The following is a 13,029-nucleotide window of genomic DNA, read 5'->3' as shown; positions in this document are numbered from 1 at the left end:
CCCAAAAGGATTCCGTCAAAACCCAAGCCAGGTCGTCACTCCTTGCTCAGAACCCTCCGACACCCCACGTGGCCTATGGGGAGCCACCGAGGGGTCCCTGCTCCTTCTCAGCCCCTCCGGCTCCCGCTCCCATCCTCCTGGCCTCCTGCTGCTGGCGACCCTGAGCCCAGGAGCCCTCACCCCCGCACCTCCTGTCTGCCCAATGTCACTGCCCACAGCACCCTGCAGAACAGCCCACGCGCCCCCCAGGTCCCCACTCCTTCGAGGCCCTAGGCCGCTGAGCTACTTGTTCATGGTATTTCCCTCCACGAAACCAGTGCTTCCCGAGTGGGTCCTTCGGTCCCGCTCTGGTGGGCGGCCGCTGATGTGGACAGAGCGAGTCATCAGGCATCGGGGTCCCTGGGGACTCCCTCACCCACCGTCTCTGCCCTCCCCCCGCCGAGAGCCGTTCCCACGGCTGCGCTCCCACGGCTCCCACAGCCCACACAAGCGGGAGGCCTCTGGGGAAGCGGCGCTGGACGTTCCGCTTGCCTCGCTGGAGGGGAAGGGGCAGCCCAGAGCGAACCCCCACTCCCCTACTCCCATTGCCTGCTCACCCCATCACCTCCCCTCCCTACAAGGCCCTCTGTGCAGCCAGGGCTGGCACAGCAAGGAAGGGGGGCTCACCCTAGAGCGCCCCCGCCTGCCAGCCCGTGGGCCGAGGCCAAATAAGGCCGGACGGCAGCGGAGGGCCCCTCCACCCCGCCCCGCGGCCCCGCCCCGTGCACATTCTTCTGCCTTGTAAGGCCCGGCCGCCACGCCCCGCCCCCGCCTAGAGTCCCGACCCGACGGCCGGCCCAGTTCCACGCACCCAGCGAGCCCGAGCGCCTTCTCCGCACCAGGTGGGAGCCGGGGCCCAGGGGTCTTGAGAATGGGCCTGATTGCCCAGGGCTGGAGATGAAAGGTGGCCCGGGCCCAACCCGGCTGTCACGGGAGACAGAGGCGGGCCCCACGGACTGGGATGTGGTAGGGTCTGTTGGGCACAGATCACGGGGTGAGCTGGGGCAGCGAGTTTGTTAGGGGCCGACAGGGACTCTGGCCAGGGGCGGGGCAGCAGGAAGACTGCTCTGGCCTCTGGGAAGCAGTGGTCCTGCAGCAAGGGAAGGCGGTCGTCCAGTCCCTGCCCCTTTGCTGAGGAGCTGGAGACGCCAAGCCCAGAGCTGCGGGGGGGCCGGGAAGCCTGGGTGCAAGGCTGCCGGGGAGGGGGGTTGCCGTCGCCAGTACCCCAGACCCAGTAAAGGCATGTGTGTCACAGATGGAGAAACAGCCCTGTGGGACTCCATGCCCCCACAGCATCCGTGTCCCCTCCCCATCTCCCATCTCCACACCCTGGGCCAGGAGAGAGGGACGGAGACCAGGGCACAGCCAGTGATGTATGCAGGGACCCAGGCTTCCCCTCTCTGGGTCATCTCGCCTGTGGGTGGGGAAGGTCTGCCGAGGGCCCTGATGGACTCACCCCTAGGGGGCAGGACAAGGACTGGGGCCTGGGAGAACCCCATACCTGCTCTTCCCAGCCCTCCAGCTGCTCTAAGGAGGAGCCTCAGATGAGGTGCACTCGAGAGGCAGGCATCTGGCCTGCCCAGCCCCAGGGGCTGGAGGTCATGGGGCACTGCCCTATGCTGGCTTCAGCCTGGCCTTTTCTGTTATGCTGGGAATCTGGACACCAGGATGGGGGACGTGGTATATAGTCACAGCCAGGCCAAGCATCATTGCTGATCCCTGGGGTCTAGGGCCCCTGAACGGGGAAGCGATGGCCCCAAAACTAAAGGCCCCACCCATGCCTGCCCCTCACCCCTCCACCAGCTCTAGAAGGTGCCTCTGGACACACAGAGCCCTTTCCTGCTCCGCTGCCCCAGGCCCACCTGAGGACCAGTGCTCCGTTTTGTTCAAGCCTCAAGGGTACCAGGAGCCAAGTTTGCTCCCCACAGACCCAAACCTAGCCCAGGAATCCTGGCTTCCAGGTGGCCCCTCCCCCTCTCATGGGCACTCCATTCCCCTTCTGGGGCCTGTTTTTCTAGCTGCACCATGGGGGGCACCCCTGCCTCTGCCCACCACTTCCCACGATTGCTGGGGTGGACATGGCGGCCTTGTGCAAGCTCGTAACCACAGTGCCCCCAGTCACACCATGGCAGAGAGTGCAGACCGGGTGGCCATGAAGGCAGACGGGCCCAGCTGGGCTCAGACGCAGCTGTGGATGGCCTGGTCATGCCTGCCCTGGAGCTTCATGGAGTGTGGTAGGGACAGTGATGGCCATCACAGCCTCTGTTGGGCACAGTGCACTGCCCCTCTGCATGCAGCCTTCTGTGGGCGCCAGGAGTCAAAGTTCCCGAGAACACTAGACTCAGGCAAGGAATAGGCCCCTCCAAACCATGGGAGAGGAGGGGGCCGGCATCTGGGTACAATGGCACTCCCATCCAGGTCATGGGCGAGAAGGACTTCTGTCTACCTTCCTGAACCATGCAAGAAACACTTAGGGTTGGGTGTGTTGGTCCCTGGGACACAGGCAGCTACTGTCTCATGACTACAGGCAGTGATGGCCCTGGGGACCAGCTGGGGCTGGCCAGGATCCCGGTCCAGGGTTGATGATCTCAAAGGCCAAGGACCGAGAATGACTGGAAGAGTCATGGGAGGAAGGCCTGGAAACAGCTCAAGTTGCAACCACACAGCCTAGGGTGAACAACAGGCAGAGCAGGGTTCCTGGAGGCCCTGGGCCCGGGGGTTCGGGCAGAGGAAAGAGGGGCCACAGTCCTGGAACTTTAGCCAGGCCCACTGCCCCAGCCGAGGGAAAGAGGCACTGGCTCTTCAGGAACATATCCCCACAAGCCGTGACAAGCATTCAGGGAAAGAGTCCCAGGCCTGGCCTCAGTTTTCCCATCTGTACAGTGGAAGCAGCAGACTGGCCGTAGTTGCCTTCATATAGTCATTCGTCAAACAAGCATCTGTTAGCCCCACTATGGCCTGGGATTGGCGTAAACTGGGGGGGATCTATGCTGGCCCACAAGGGAGGGAGATCTTTAACTGTTTACTGTGGAAGCAAGCGTGCAGGGAACAGCTCCCCAGGAGGTGGGGGTCTCAAGAACTGGGCTGGAGAAGAAAGAGCACAGGGGAGGAGGGACCACAGAGGAAAGCCTGGAGTGTCCAGTGAACCACAGAGGTCCAGAGGGCAGGATTGTGGGTCACAAGCGGGACTCACACAGGGCCTTGAATGCCAGGATGAGGGACCCAGACTTGCTCTGAGGGACGGCAGGAACCTTCGAGGGCTTCAGAGTGACAGGTGTAGGTCGGCGTCTGTACGGGACAGAAGAGGCCGGCTGGAGGCTAAGAAGCCAGGTCTAAGCAAGGGTGAAGAAGCTGGGGTTCTCAGCCCAAGCAAGCCTCACTCCCTGATAAGCACTGGGGAGTGAGAACAAGCAGTGGGACCCAGGATCAGGCTATGACCACTCCCCACTGCGGGGCTGGTCGAGCTCCCTGAGGTGGGCAGGCAGGGGTTTGACTGCCCAGAGCCTCCTAGAACGTCAGGCGGGCAGTGGAGGGATGGAGTGGGAGGGTAAGGAACGGCAGGAATGCAGGACTGCTGATCCAGCTCCTTCCTGCTGGCCCAGGGAGCCTGGATGGCAGCCCAGGAGAGCCCTCACTGACTCCCACGAGTGGACCCACCTTGTCACATAGAAAGAGAGATGGACAGTGTAAATGCTATTAAGGATTAAAGGAGATAAAGCATGGTAACGGTTGGCACCAAGCCCAATCCTAAGTGTTTTACCCAAACAGTCACAGCCAAAATAGCTGACTCCATGCCCGGCACTGTTCCAGGAACTCTCCGGCACTGGGTCAGTTAATCCCTACTGCTGGGCACTCCTCATGTCCCAAGTCCCAGATGAAGACTCTCAGGCTCAGAGAGGCAGAGGAAGTTGTTCAGAATCGCACAGCCCACACTTGTCTGCTTTTGTGAAGAACTGGCTGGTGGGGGCCCCAAATCCGTGGGTAGCCTTGAATGCCAGGCCCAAGTGCTAAAAGCCGGTCTGGAGGAGGCAGGAAGTTTCCCTGGCCCAGAGTCATAGGGCCACCCGACCCCCACCCCTTCCTGCAGGGAAGCCCCACCCACCAGAAGCCAAGATGTCCAGCAAGCGGGCCAAAGCCAAGACCACCAAGAAGCGGCCACAGCGGGCCACATCCAATGTCTTCGCAATGTTTGACCAGTCCCAGATCCAGGAGTTTAAGGAGGCTTTCAACATGATTGACCAGAACCGTGATGGCTTCATTGACAAGGAGGACCTGCACGACATGCTGGCCTCGCTGGGTGAGCTGGGACAGGGACGGGGTGAGATGGATGGGGCCAGGCAGGCTCTGCCAGTCATTTACAGGGCCCCTCCTGTGTAGTGAGACGCGTGGTGTCCACCTTAGACAATAGTTGCCATTACTTAGTCCGTTCAACAGGGAAACTGAAGCACAAAGCAGGTCCATCACTGTGTCTGAACGTAGAGAGGCTGACCCCACAGTGGGCCTGTCTTAGGCAGATTTGTGCACTGGGCTGCGAGGTATCATTTCATTGAAAGAAAGGGGTCAGCTGGCTAGGCGCGGTGGCTCACACCTGTAATGCCAGCACTTTGGGAGGCCGAGGCAGGCAGATCACGAGGTCAGAAGATCGAGATCATCCTGGCTAACATGGTGAAACCCCGTCTCTACTGAAAATACAAAAATTAGCCAGGCGTGGTGGTGGGTGCCAGCTACTCTAGAGGCTGAGGCAGGAGAATGGCGTGAACCCGGGAGGCGGAGCTTGCAGTGAGCCAAGATCGCGCCACTGCACTCCAGCCTGGGCGACAGAGCAAGACTCCATCTCAAAAAAAAAAAAAAGAAAGAAAGGGGTCAGCATCTAAATGAAAGAGCGAACTGCAGGCTGTCCACTGCACAGATGGGGAAACTGAGGCCTAGAGGGGAGGCCAGACCAGCTCCCCTCCTTCAGAGGTCACCCATCCCAGGCTCTCATAGCCTCGCTGGTCCCAGTGACTTCCTCAAGATCAGGACCTTAGAACTAAGGGTACAAAAATCAAGTTCAATTCTCTACTGCAGATGGGGAAATACAGGCCCAGAGGCAAGGCCTCCAGAGACCATGCCCCAACCCACAGGCCTGCCCCGACATCCCTCCCAAAGTGCTGGCCACAGCCAGCCACTCTCAGCCCAGTTCTCGCGCACCCCTCATGCTGGGTGACAGCATCCAGACCAGACACTGCCTGGGGGAGGGAGAGTCCAGGACCAGAGGACACAGCCCCGTGACAGTCAAGCCTCGAGCTTTGGGGCCAGAGAGTCAGTCCCTGGTACAGCCTTGTGCACATTCCTCTTCCTGTGAAATAAGGCCATGGCCCTGATGTTTACCCACGAGGCATTGAGCAGGAGAACCAGGCAACCCTGAGTGGGAGAACTGACAGCACACTGCCCCTCGCCCTGAGGACCAAACCTCTCCCAGCTTCAGGCCAGGCTCGCTTGAAGACTCCCTCTCCCAGGAGGTCACCTGGCAGGAAGTAAACTCCAGGGTTCTTTTTTTTTTTTTTTTTTTTTTCCTGAGACGAAGTCTCACTCTGTTGTCCAGGCTGGAGTGCAATGGCACCATCTCGGCTCACTGCAACCTCCGCCTCACGGGTTCAAGAGATTCTCCTGCCTCAGCCTCCCCAGTAGCTGGGTTTTACAGGCAGGCGCCTGCCACCACACCCAGCTAATTTTTGTATTTTTAGTAGAGACAGGGTTTCGCCATGTTGGCCAGGCTGGTCTCAAACTCCTGAGCTTACCCGTCTCAGCCTCCCTAACTACTGGGATTACAGGCGTGAGCCACCATGCCTCGCCAACTCCAGGGTTCTTATCTGGGGCCTTCCCAGCTTCATGGAAGGACTGAAGCCTGGTGAGAGAAGGGGCTGGGCTTAAGTACCCCACAGGAGTCCTGGTGTCACAGCTCCTCTTGGGCCTCAGCTGCCCTGGCCATCCCAGGGGGACACAGCGGGGTGTGTGAGACTCAGGGACATGAAAACTTCCTATTTCCAAGGCCACACCCTGCACCCAGGCCCCTGAACTCCTGAGACTTCATGACAGCCCTGGGTGTCTACCCAAAAAAACATGCATTGTGTCTGTAGCTTGTATCAGTGAGTCTGCAGATGAGCCACACCCTCATCTTCAAGTTAAAAACAAGAGCAGCAAATATAATCATCATCATCATAATAAGCCCTGCAGGTATTATCTTAAATCTCAAAGCAATCCTGTTGAACAGATGCAATTATCATTCCTTCTTTACAAACAAGGAAACTGAGGCTCAGAGAGGTTAAGTAATTTACCCAAGGTCACACAGCTACCAAGTAGTGGGGCTGCAATAGAAACCCAGCAGTTGATTCCAGAGTCCATAGGCCTGTGCCAGTCATTGTTATGAGCCTTTTGCAACTACTGTCTTATTGTCTTCACAATTCCTCTAAGAGATGGGGGAAACCAAGGTGCACAGCTGGGATCCAAACCCAGGTCTGTCTGACAGCAAAGCACTATGTCTGGACTTAGGAGTTAGGCTGCCTGGGTTCAAATGCCAGGTCTACTCAAGTCTCCTCCTTACTTGCTGTCTGACCCTGGACACGTTGCCTGGTCTCTCTGTGCCTCAGCTTCCGTACCTGTGAAGTGGGTAAGAATGCTGATTTCACAGGGTGGTGAAAGTTAAATGCAATAAGGCACGTGGGCCACCAACCACAGTAAGCAGTCTGCAGAGGGTTGTTTTTATTATACTTTAGTGAGCACTGCCGACTGCTGACATCCAGGCCACAGGAGGAAACTGGTGGAAGCAGCCAGGGACTCCAGGCGCCCACTGCTGTGGCTGCCCTAACGCCATGCTTTCCAGTTCACAAAACCCACTACCTCCCGTCTCACACAGAACCGTGAAGGGCAGGGGTGGGGGACGGGGGTGGAAGTTGCCCCAGCTGGGGACAGAGGGCCCAGGACCACAGGCTGGAACACCCCACCTGCCACAGGGAAGAACCCCACAGACGAATACCTGGAGGGCATGATGAGCGAGGCCCCGGGGCCCATCAACTTCACCATGTTCCTCACCATGTTTGGGGAGAAGCTGAACGGCACGGACCCCGAGGATGTGATTCGCAACGCTTTTGCCTGCTTCGACGAGGAAGCCTCAGGTCTGTGGCGCCCCTACCACCACCCTGCATGCAAGTGGGGCCAGGGCCGCCCCAGGCATTCAGTGCCTCTGCCCCTAAGGGCCAGAACAGACATCACCCATCTCCCAGGTTCTGTTACCAGAACTATAAAAGCCAGGCCACCTCCTTATTGTACCCGCAAAGGCTAGGCCAGAACAGCCCATGCCCCAAGGCTCCTGCCTTCTTGATCTCCCCCGCTGGCCCAATGCACATTCTCCATCTGCTTTAGACCTTTCCGGAAATCAAACCATTTCATGCCTTTCTTGCCAAGAAGGTATAGAAACTGGCTCCCATCCTCAGATCTCCTAACGGACATTTTGTCCCTCAGCTCATTTTTCCCAGGGACATGTCAGGGTAATGATGGCCATAGTAACATTGCTTGGGCCCGCACGGGCCTGACTCCCTTCACAGTCCCTCACCAGAATGGCAACATGTTCATCCCAGTTTTCTAGATTAAACAGGCACACGGAAGCTAAGGGCCTTGACTAAAGGCACACAGCTAGGGAGAATGCGAATCAGCATTTCAACTCAGGCAGCGGAACTCCAGAGTTCATGCTTAAAACAGGGCATACCCAGGGCCCCCTGAGTTCACAGCCTCAAGTTCCCCAAGTGACACCTTGGAGGCAGTCCCACTGCACAACTCCTCCCCACAGGACCCAGGCACCCCTTCACGTGGGATCCGACACCCCTTCACGTGCATCCCCACACCCCTCCTGCCTCGTCCTCATTCCTCAGACTGACCAGAGACTAAGATGGTATCTTCCCAGCCCCTCTAGGTCTGCAAGAGCTGCCAGGGGGCTGAGGGATGGGGCTGCTGTGTGTGTCTCAGCCCGAGTTCCTGCTCTCACCCACCCTGCCCCTGCCCCCAGGTTTCATCCATGAGGACCACCTCCGGGAGCTGCTCACCACCATGGGTGACCGCTTCACAGACGAGGAAGTGGATGAGATGTACCGGGAGGCGCCCATTGATAAGAAAGGAAACTTCAACTACGTGGAGTTCACCCGCATCCTCAAACATGGCGCCAAGGATAAAGACGACTAGGCCACCCCAGCCCCCCGACACTCCAGCCCCCGCCAGTCACCCCTCCCCGCACACACTCGTCCATACCAGCTCCCTGCCCATGACCTTTGCTCAGGGATCCCCCCTTTGAGGGATTAGGGTCCCAGCTCCCAGTGGAAGAAACAGGCCAGGAAAACTGTATGCCGAGCTGAGGCAGGTATTCCCATGGTGACCCCAGAGCCCTGGGCTGGAGTCTCTGACACCTCCAAGGAAAGACCACCTTCTGGGGACATGGGCTGGAGGGCAAGACCTAGAGGCACCGAGGGAAGACCCCATTCCCGGCCTGCTCCCCGAGGAGGAAAGGGCTCTGTGTGCCCCCAAGGAGGAAGAGGCCCTGGGTCCTGGGATCCTACACCCCTTCACGTGCATCCCCACACAAATGAAAGTTCACCAAGGTCCCCTCTCAGTCCCCTCCTCTACACCCTGACCAGCCACTGCCGCACACCCACCCAGAGCACGCCACCTGCCACGAGAGTGTGCTCAGGAGTTGCGGGCAGCATGGACATCTGTCCCAGAGGAGGCAGAATCTCCAATAGAGGGCTGAGCACTGCTTCTGGTCTGTGTGTCTGTGGTTGGGGTGAAATAAGGGGACCCCGGACCTGAAATCCTCTCCCACCTTCTCCTGCCATCCCCAGTTACTGCCCTGCTCCTCCCACCCTGGCCCAGGGAAGGACTGGGTGTCCTCCAGCCATATGGGCCCTGAAGCCCCTAGGGACCAGAGTCCCTAGTAAGTGGGCTCTATGTTCAGCTGAGACCAGCAGGGGCAGGGGATGGAGGGAATGGGCCTGTTGGCCTTCTCGGGGCTTGTGGGAAAGGGAGGACCACGGGAATCACCACAGCTAATCCTGTTGAGGGTTCCAGGCCTCTTGCGGGGCAGAGGTCAGGCCACACAGCCCTCAGGACTAGAGCTCCGGTTCCAGAAGAACATGGAGCCTCCAGGAACAGCAATGAGGCAGGCATCCCAGCAGCTCAGGGTTGGTGGTGGGAACGAGGGGTCTCCCAGCCCCAGGCAGCCGGAGGGCGAGTTCAGCCCCAGGACCAGCAGCGCGGCGGCCACAGCTTTCCATGCCCCTGTGTACGTAGGGTGGGCACGGCCGGGACCGCTGCTACTAGTGGATGATGGGGACACTGATGGCAGTGCCTGGGGCCTAAGAGGGGCAGAAAGAGCACTGAATGACTGAGCAGAGAATCCAGAGGGGCAGGGACTGCCTGGGTCACCCAACGGGCCTGGGGCAGAGTGAAGGCTGGACCCACCCCACCTGACCCGGGTGAGTGGACCCAGCTTGGTCCTGAGGCCTTCTCCAGAAGTCACCCAGCGCAGGCAGCTGAAGCACTCAGCAAAGGGGGACCTGAGCACCAGGGGACCCTGTGCCTGACCAGGAGGCCCTAACCTCCTGCAGGCCTCAACGCCAGGCCCTCCTCAGAGCCCGGCTAAAACTGCTCATCCTGGCTCCAAACGGAGCCCCAAAAGCCCCCGGTATCAACTCTAGAAGGGGCGAGACCCGAACAAGCTCCAAACCAGGCCCAAATAGTATCCCACACTCGGTCCCAACCACATTCTCACCCCTGGCCACAGGCTGCAGTCCTCCAGCTACACACACGGCCCTGGGCGACCCTCAGCCTAGCCACCTATTCGATGCTGCCAGACCCAAGGGTGTGGGAGGGGGGTCTCAGGGTGTCCCAGGGTACAGACCACACATGCCCGACACCAGGGTCATAAGGTCCTCTCAGCAGAGCCACTGCAGCACCAAAGGCATTTCTGGAAGGAGGCAAGGACGTGTCATCTAGATGTCAAGCCCCAGTGTGCAATTCTGTCACAGCCCACCCCACCTCCACCCTGAGACGGAAGAGCTTCGCATACAGGCGGGAAGAGGTCAGGACCAGTCCAGCCTCACTGGCTTCAGAACTGGCCTGGGGGCTACTGTGACCCACAGGAAGGGAAGAGGAAAGCACTCTGGGCAGGGCAGGGCAGGGCCTGCAGCACCCGCAGGCCAGCAGTAAAGGACCCCCAGAACTCTCCAAGTCTAGCACAAAACCCAGAAGCCACAAAGGAAAAGACTGGTAGATTTAAATGCATGAAGTCAAAATTATTTTTATAGGGCTAAAGAAACCATAAGCAAAGTGAAAAGCCAAATGCATACTGGAAGGAAATATCTGCAGCATATTTAACTAAACAAGAGTTAACACTAATCTGTATAAAGCTTCAATAATTCAATCAGAAAAACACAACGCAGTAGGAAAAAAATGGTAACGTGAAAAGGAATCTCAGAAGAAATGCATACACTTCTTTTTTTTTTTTTTTTGAAACAGAGTCTCACTCTTTCTCCCAGGCTGGAGTGCAGTGGCGCAATCTTGGCTCACTGCAACCTCCGCCTCCCAGGTTCAAGCGATCCTCCTGCCTCAACCTCCTGAGTTGCTGAGACTACAGGTACACACCACCACGCCCAGCTAATTTTTGTATTTTTAGTAGAGACGGGATTTCACCACGTTTGCCAGGATGGTCTCGATCTCTTGACCTTGTGATCCGCCCGCCTCAGCCTCCCAAAGTGCTGGGATTACAGGGGTGGGCCACCGTGCCCGGCCAAAATATGTACACTTAATAAGAACATTTTAAATACTCACCAAATACTTTTTTAAGTGCTCAACATCATTGTAAAACTGTAAATTTTTCTATTTCTTCCTAGTATTTGTCTAGCTTTTTGAGACTGGGTCTCTCTTGCTCAGGCTGGAGTGCAGTGGTGTGATCATAGTTCCTGCAGCCTAGAACTCCTGGGCTCAAGCAATTCTCCCACCTGAGCCTCCTGAGCAGCTGGTACTATAGACCTGTGCCACCACACCTGACTAATTTTTTTTTTTTTTTAGAGATGGGGTCTTGCTATGTTGCCCAGGCTGGTGTCAAACTCCTGGGCTCAAGCAATCCTCCCACCTTGGCCTCCCAAAGCGGTGAGATTACAAGTGTGAGCCACCACGCCTGGCCTTAATTGTTAAATGTTTGTGTTTTTTCTTTTTTGAGACAGAGTTTCACTCTTGTTGCCCATGATGGAGTGCAATGGCATGATCTCAGCTCACGGCAAGCTCCACCTCCCAGGTTCAAGCAATTATCCTGCCTCAGCCTCCCAAGTAGCTGGGATTACAGACACCCACCACCACACCTGCATAATTTTTTGTATTTTTAGTAGAGACGGGGTTTCACTATGTTGGCCAGGCTGGTCTCAAACTCCTGACATCAGGTGATCTACCTGCCTTGGCCTCCCAAAGTGCTGGGATTATAGGCATGTGCCACCACACCTAGCCAATTTTTAAATTTTTGTTAGAGATGGGGTCTCACTTTGTTGCCCGGGCTGGCCTCAAACTCTTGGCCTCAAGTGATCCTCCTGAGTAGCTAAGACTACAAGCGCATACCACCACACCTGACAGGTTCCTTTTTTATTCCTCCAAAGGCTAGAACTTTTAAAACATTAGAAATTCCATTTATTTTCTGAAAATTTTTGTGTTTCCTTATCTTTCTGGCAGCCTCATTAGACCCTATAAAAGAATCAAAATGAATCTTAAATTTTTTTTTTTTTTGAGACGGAGTTTCACTCTGTCACCCAGAATGGAGTGCAGTGGCATGATCTCAGCTCACTGCAACCTCCCCGCCTCCCAAGTTCAAGTGATTCTCCTGCCTCAGCCTCCTAAGTAGCTGGGATTACAGGCACGCACCACCATGCTCAGCTAATTTTGTATTTTTAGTAGAGTTGGGGTTTCACCATGTTGGTCAGGCTGGCCTTGAACTCCTGGCCTCAGGTGATCCACCCACCTCGGCCTCCCAAAGTGCTAGGATTACAGGTGTGAGCCCCAGCGACTGGCCTAGATCTTAAAATTTAAGAGACATTATAATTTAATTTGATATACTATGGTGGTGGAAGACTATTTCAAACTCTTATAAACACAGAGATTTGAAGCTTCAGTTCTACAATCTCATTCATATACCAAGTTAAACCAAAAAAACACAAAAACTCACTGATCCACATCTCAATGGGCTTTCTCCTTTCAATGTTTCCTTAAGTGACATGAGATCACAAGCATACAAAATAATGACCAAAAAAAATCTAACAAATCAGGTTTCCTGTCATCTCTCTCTAGATAAAAAACAGACCGCCACCATCCTGATAAACAAAGAGATCATAAAACCATTGTTGCCAGCTATGAGAAACAGCTTGGTCAAGAGCCAAACACAAAACAGAGAATCAGGCCAGCCATGGTGGCTCACGCCTGTAATCCCAGCATTTTGGGAGGCCGAGGCAGGTGGATCACATGAGGTCAGGAGTTCGAGAGTAGCCTGGCCAACATGGTGAAACCTCATCTCCACTAAACATGCAAAAATTAGCCAGGTGTGGTGGTACACACCTGTAGTCCCAGCTACTCAGGAGGCTGAGGCAGGAGAATCACTTGAACCCAGGAGGTGGAGGTTGCAGTGAGCTGAGATCACGCCACTGCACTCCAGCCTGGGCAACAGAGTGAGACTCCATTTCAAAAAAGGAAAAGAGGCTGGGGTGGGAGGATCGCTGAAAACCAGAAGTTCAAGGCTACACTGAGCTATGATCACGCCACTGCACACCAACCTGGGTGACAGAGGGAGACTCTGTCTCTTAAAATATATAAATAAATAAATAAACAAAAAAGGAAAGATAGACAGGTGGGGGAAAACACCAGAGTCTATGAAAGTATTTTGTTGTTGTTGTTCTTTTTTTTTTTTTTTTTTTTTTTTTTTTTTTT

The 13,029-nt window shown here is 56.0% G+C and overlaps 1 protein-coding gene across 7 annotated transcripts; it reads left to right on the top strand.

Moving 5' to 3' along the window:
* The first annotated feature begins 806 nt into the window (after positions 1-806).
* On the top strand, positions 807-8,822 carry MYL9 (myosin light chain 9). 7 transcript variants are annotated; one of them, XM_025398564.1, is made up of 6 exons: positions 870-881; positions 2,354-2,355; positions 3,850-3,946; positions 4,127-4,336; positions 7,032-7,193; positions 8,081-8,822. In XM_025398564.1, exons 3-6 carry the CDS (start codon positions 3,898-3,900, stop codon positions 8,251-8,253), a joined length of 594 nt encoding a protein of 197 aa, XP_025254349.1. In that variant the 5' UTR covers positions 870-881; positions 2,354-2,355; positions 3,850-3,897; the 3' UTR covers positions 8,254-8,822. The 7 variants fall into 7 exon arrangements, 5 of the variants coding, with proteins under 5 accessions (XP_025254352.1, XP_025254353.1, XP_025254349.1 ...); XR_003121432.1 differs by lacking the exons at positions 2,354-2,355; positions 3,850-3,946 and having other exon boundaries at positions 809-881; positions 8,081-8,321; positions 8,371-8,821; XR_003121433.1 differs by lacking the exons at positions 2,354-2,355; positions 3,850-3,946 and having other exon boundaries at positions 809-881; positions 8,081-8,439; positions 8,594-8,735.
* The last annotated feature ends 4,207 nt before the right edge of the window (positions 8,823-13,029 follow it).

The sequence above is a fragment of the Theropithecus gelada genome, chromosome 10, assembly GCF_003255815.1.
Source record: "Theropithecus gelada isolate Dixy chromosome 10, Tgel_1.0, whole genome shotgun sequence".
In the NCBI taxonomy this organism is placed as follows: domain Eukaryota; kingdom Metazoa; phylum Chordata; class Mammalia; order Primates; family Cercopithecidae; genus Theropithecus; species Theropithecus gelada.
The sequence above is the reverse complement of the archived record's forward strand: the minus strand, read 5'-3'. Positions and strand labels throughout refer to the sequence as shown.

Bases quoted from the DNA above. Each gene is read 5' to 3' on its own strand.
- MYL9 (XM_025398563.1), top strand. From the start codon at position 937: ATGAAAGGTGGCCCGGGCCCAACCCGGCTGTCACGGGAGACAGAGGCG. The intron at 1,034-4,126 runs GTGAGCTGGGGC...CCCTTCCTGCAG, and splicing joins TGTTGGGCACAGATCACGGG to GGAAGCCCCACCCACCAGAA. The intron at 4,337-7,031 runs GTGAGCTGGGAC...CACCTGCCACAG, and splicing joins CGACATGCTGGCCTCGCTGG to GGAAGAACCCCACAGACGAA.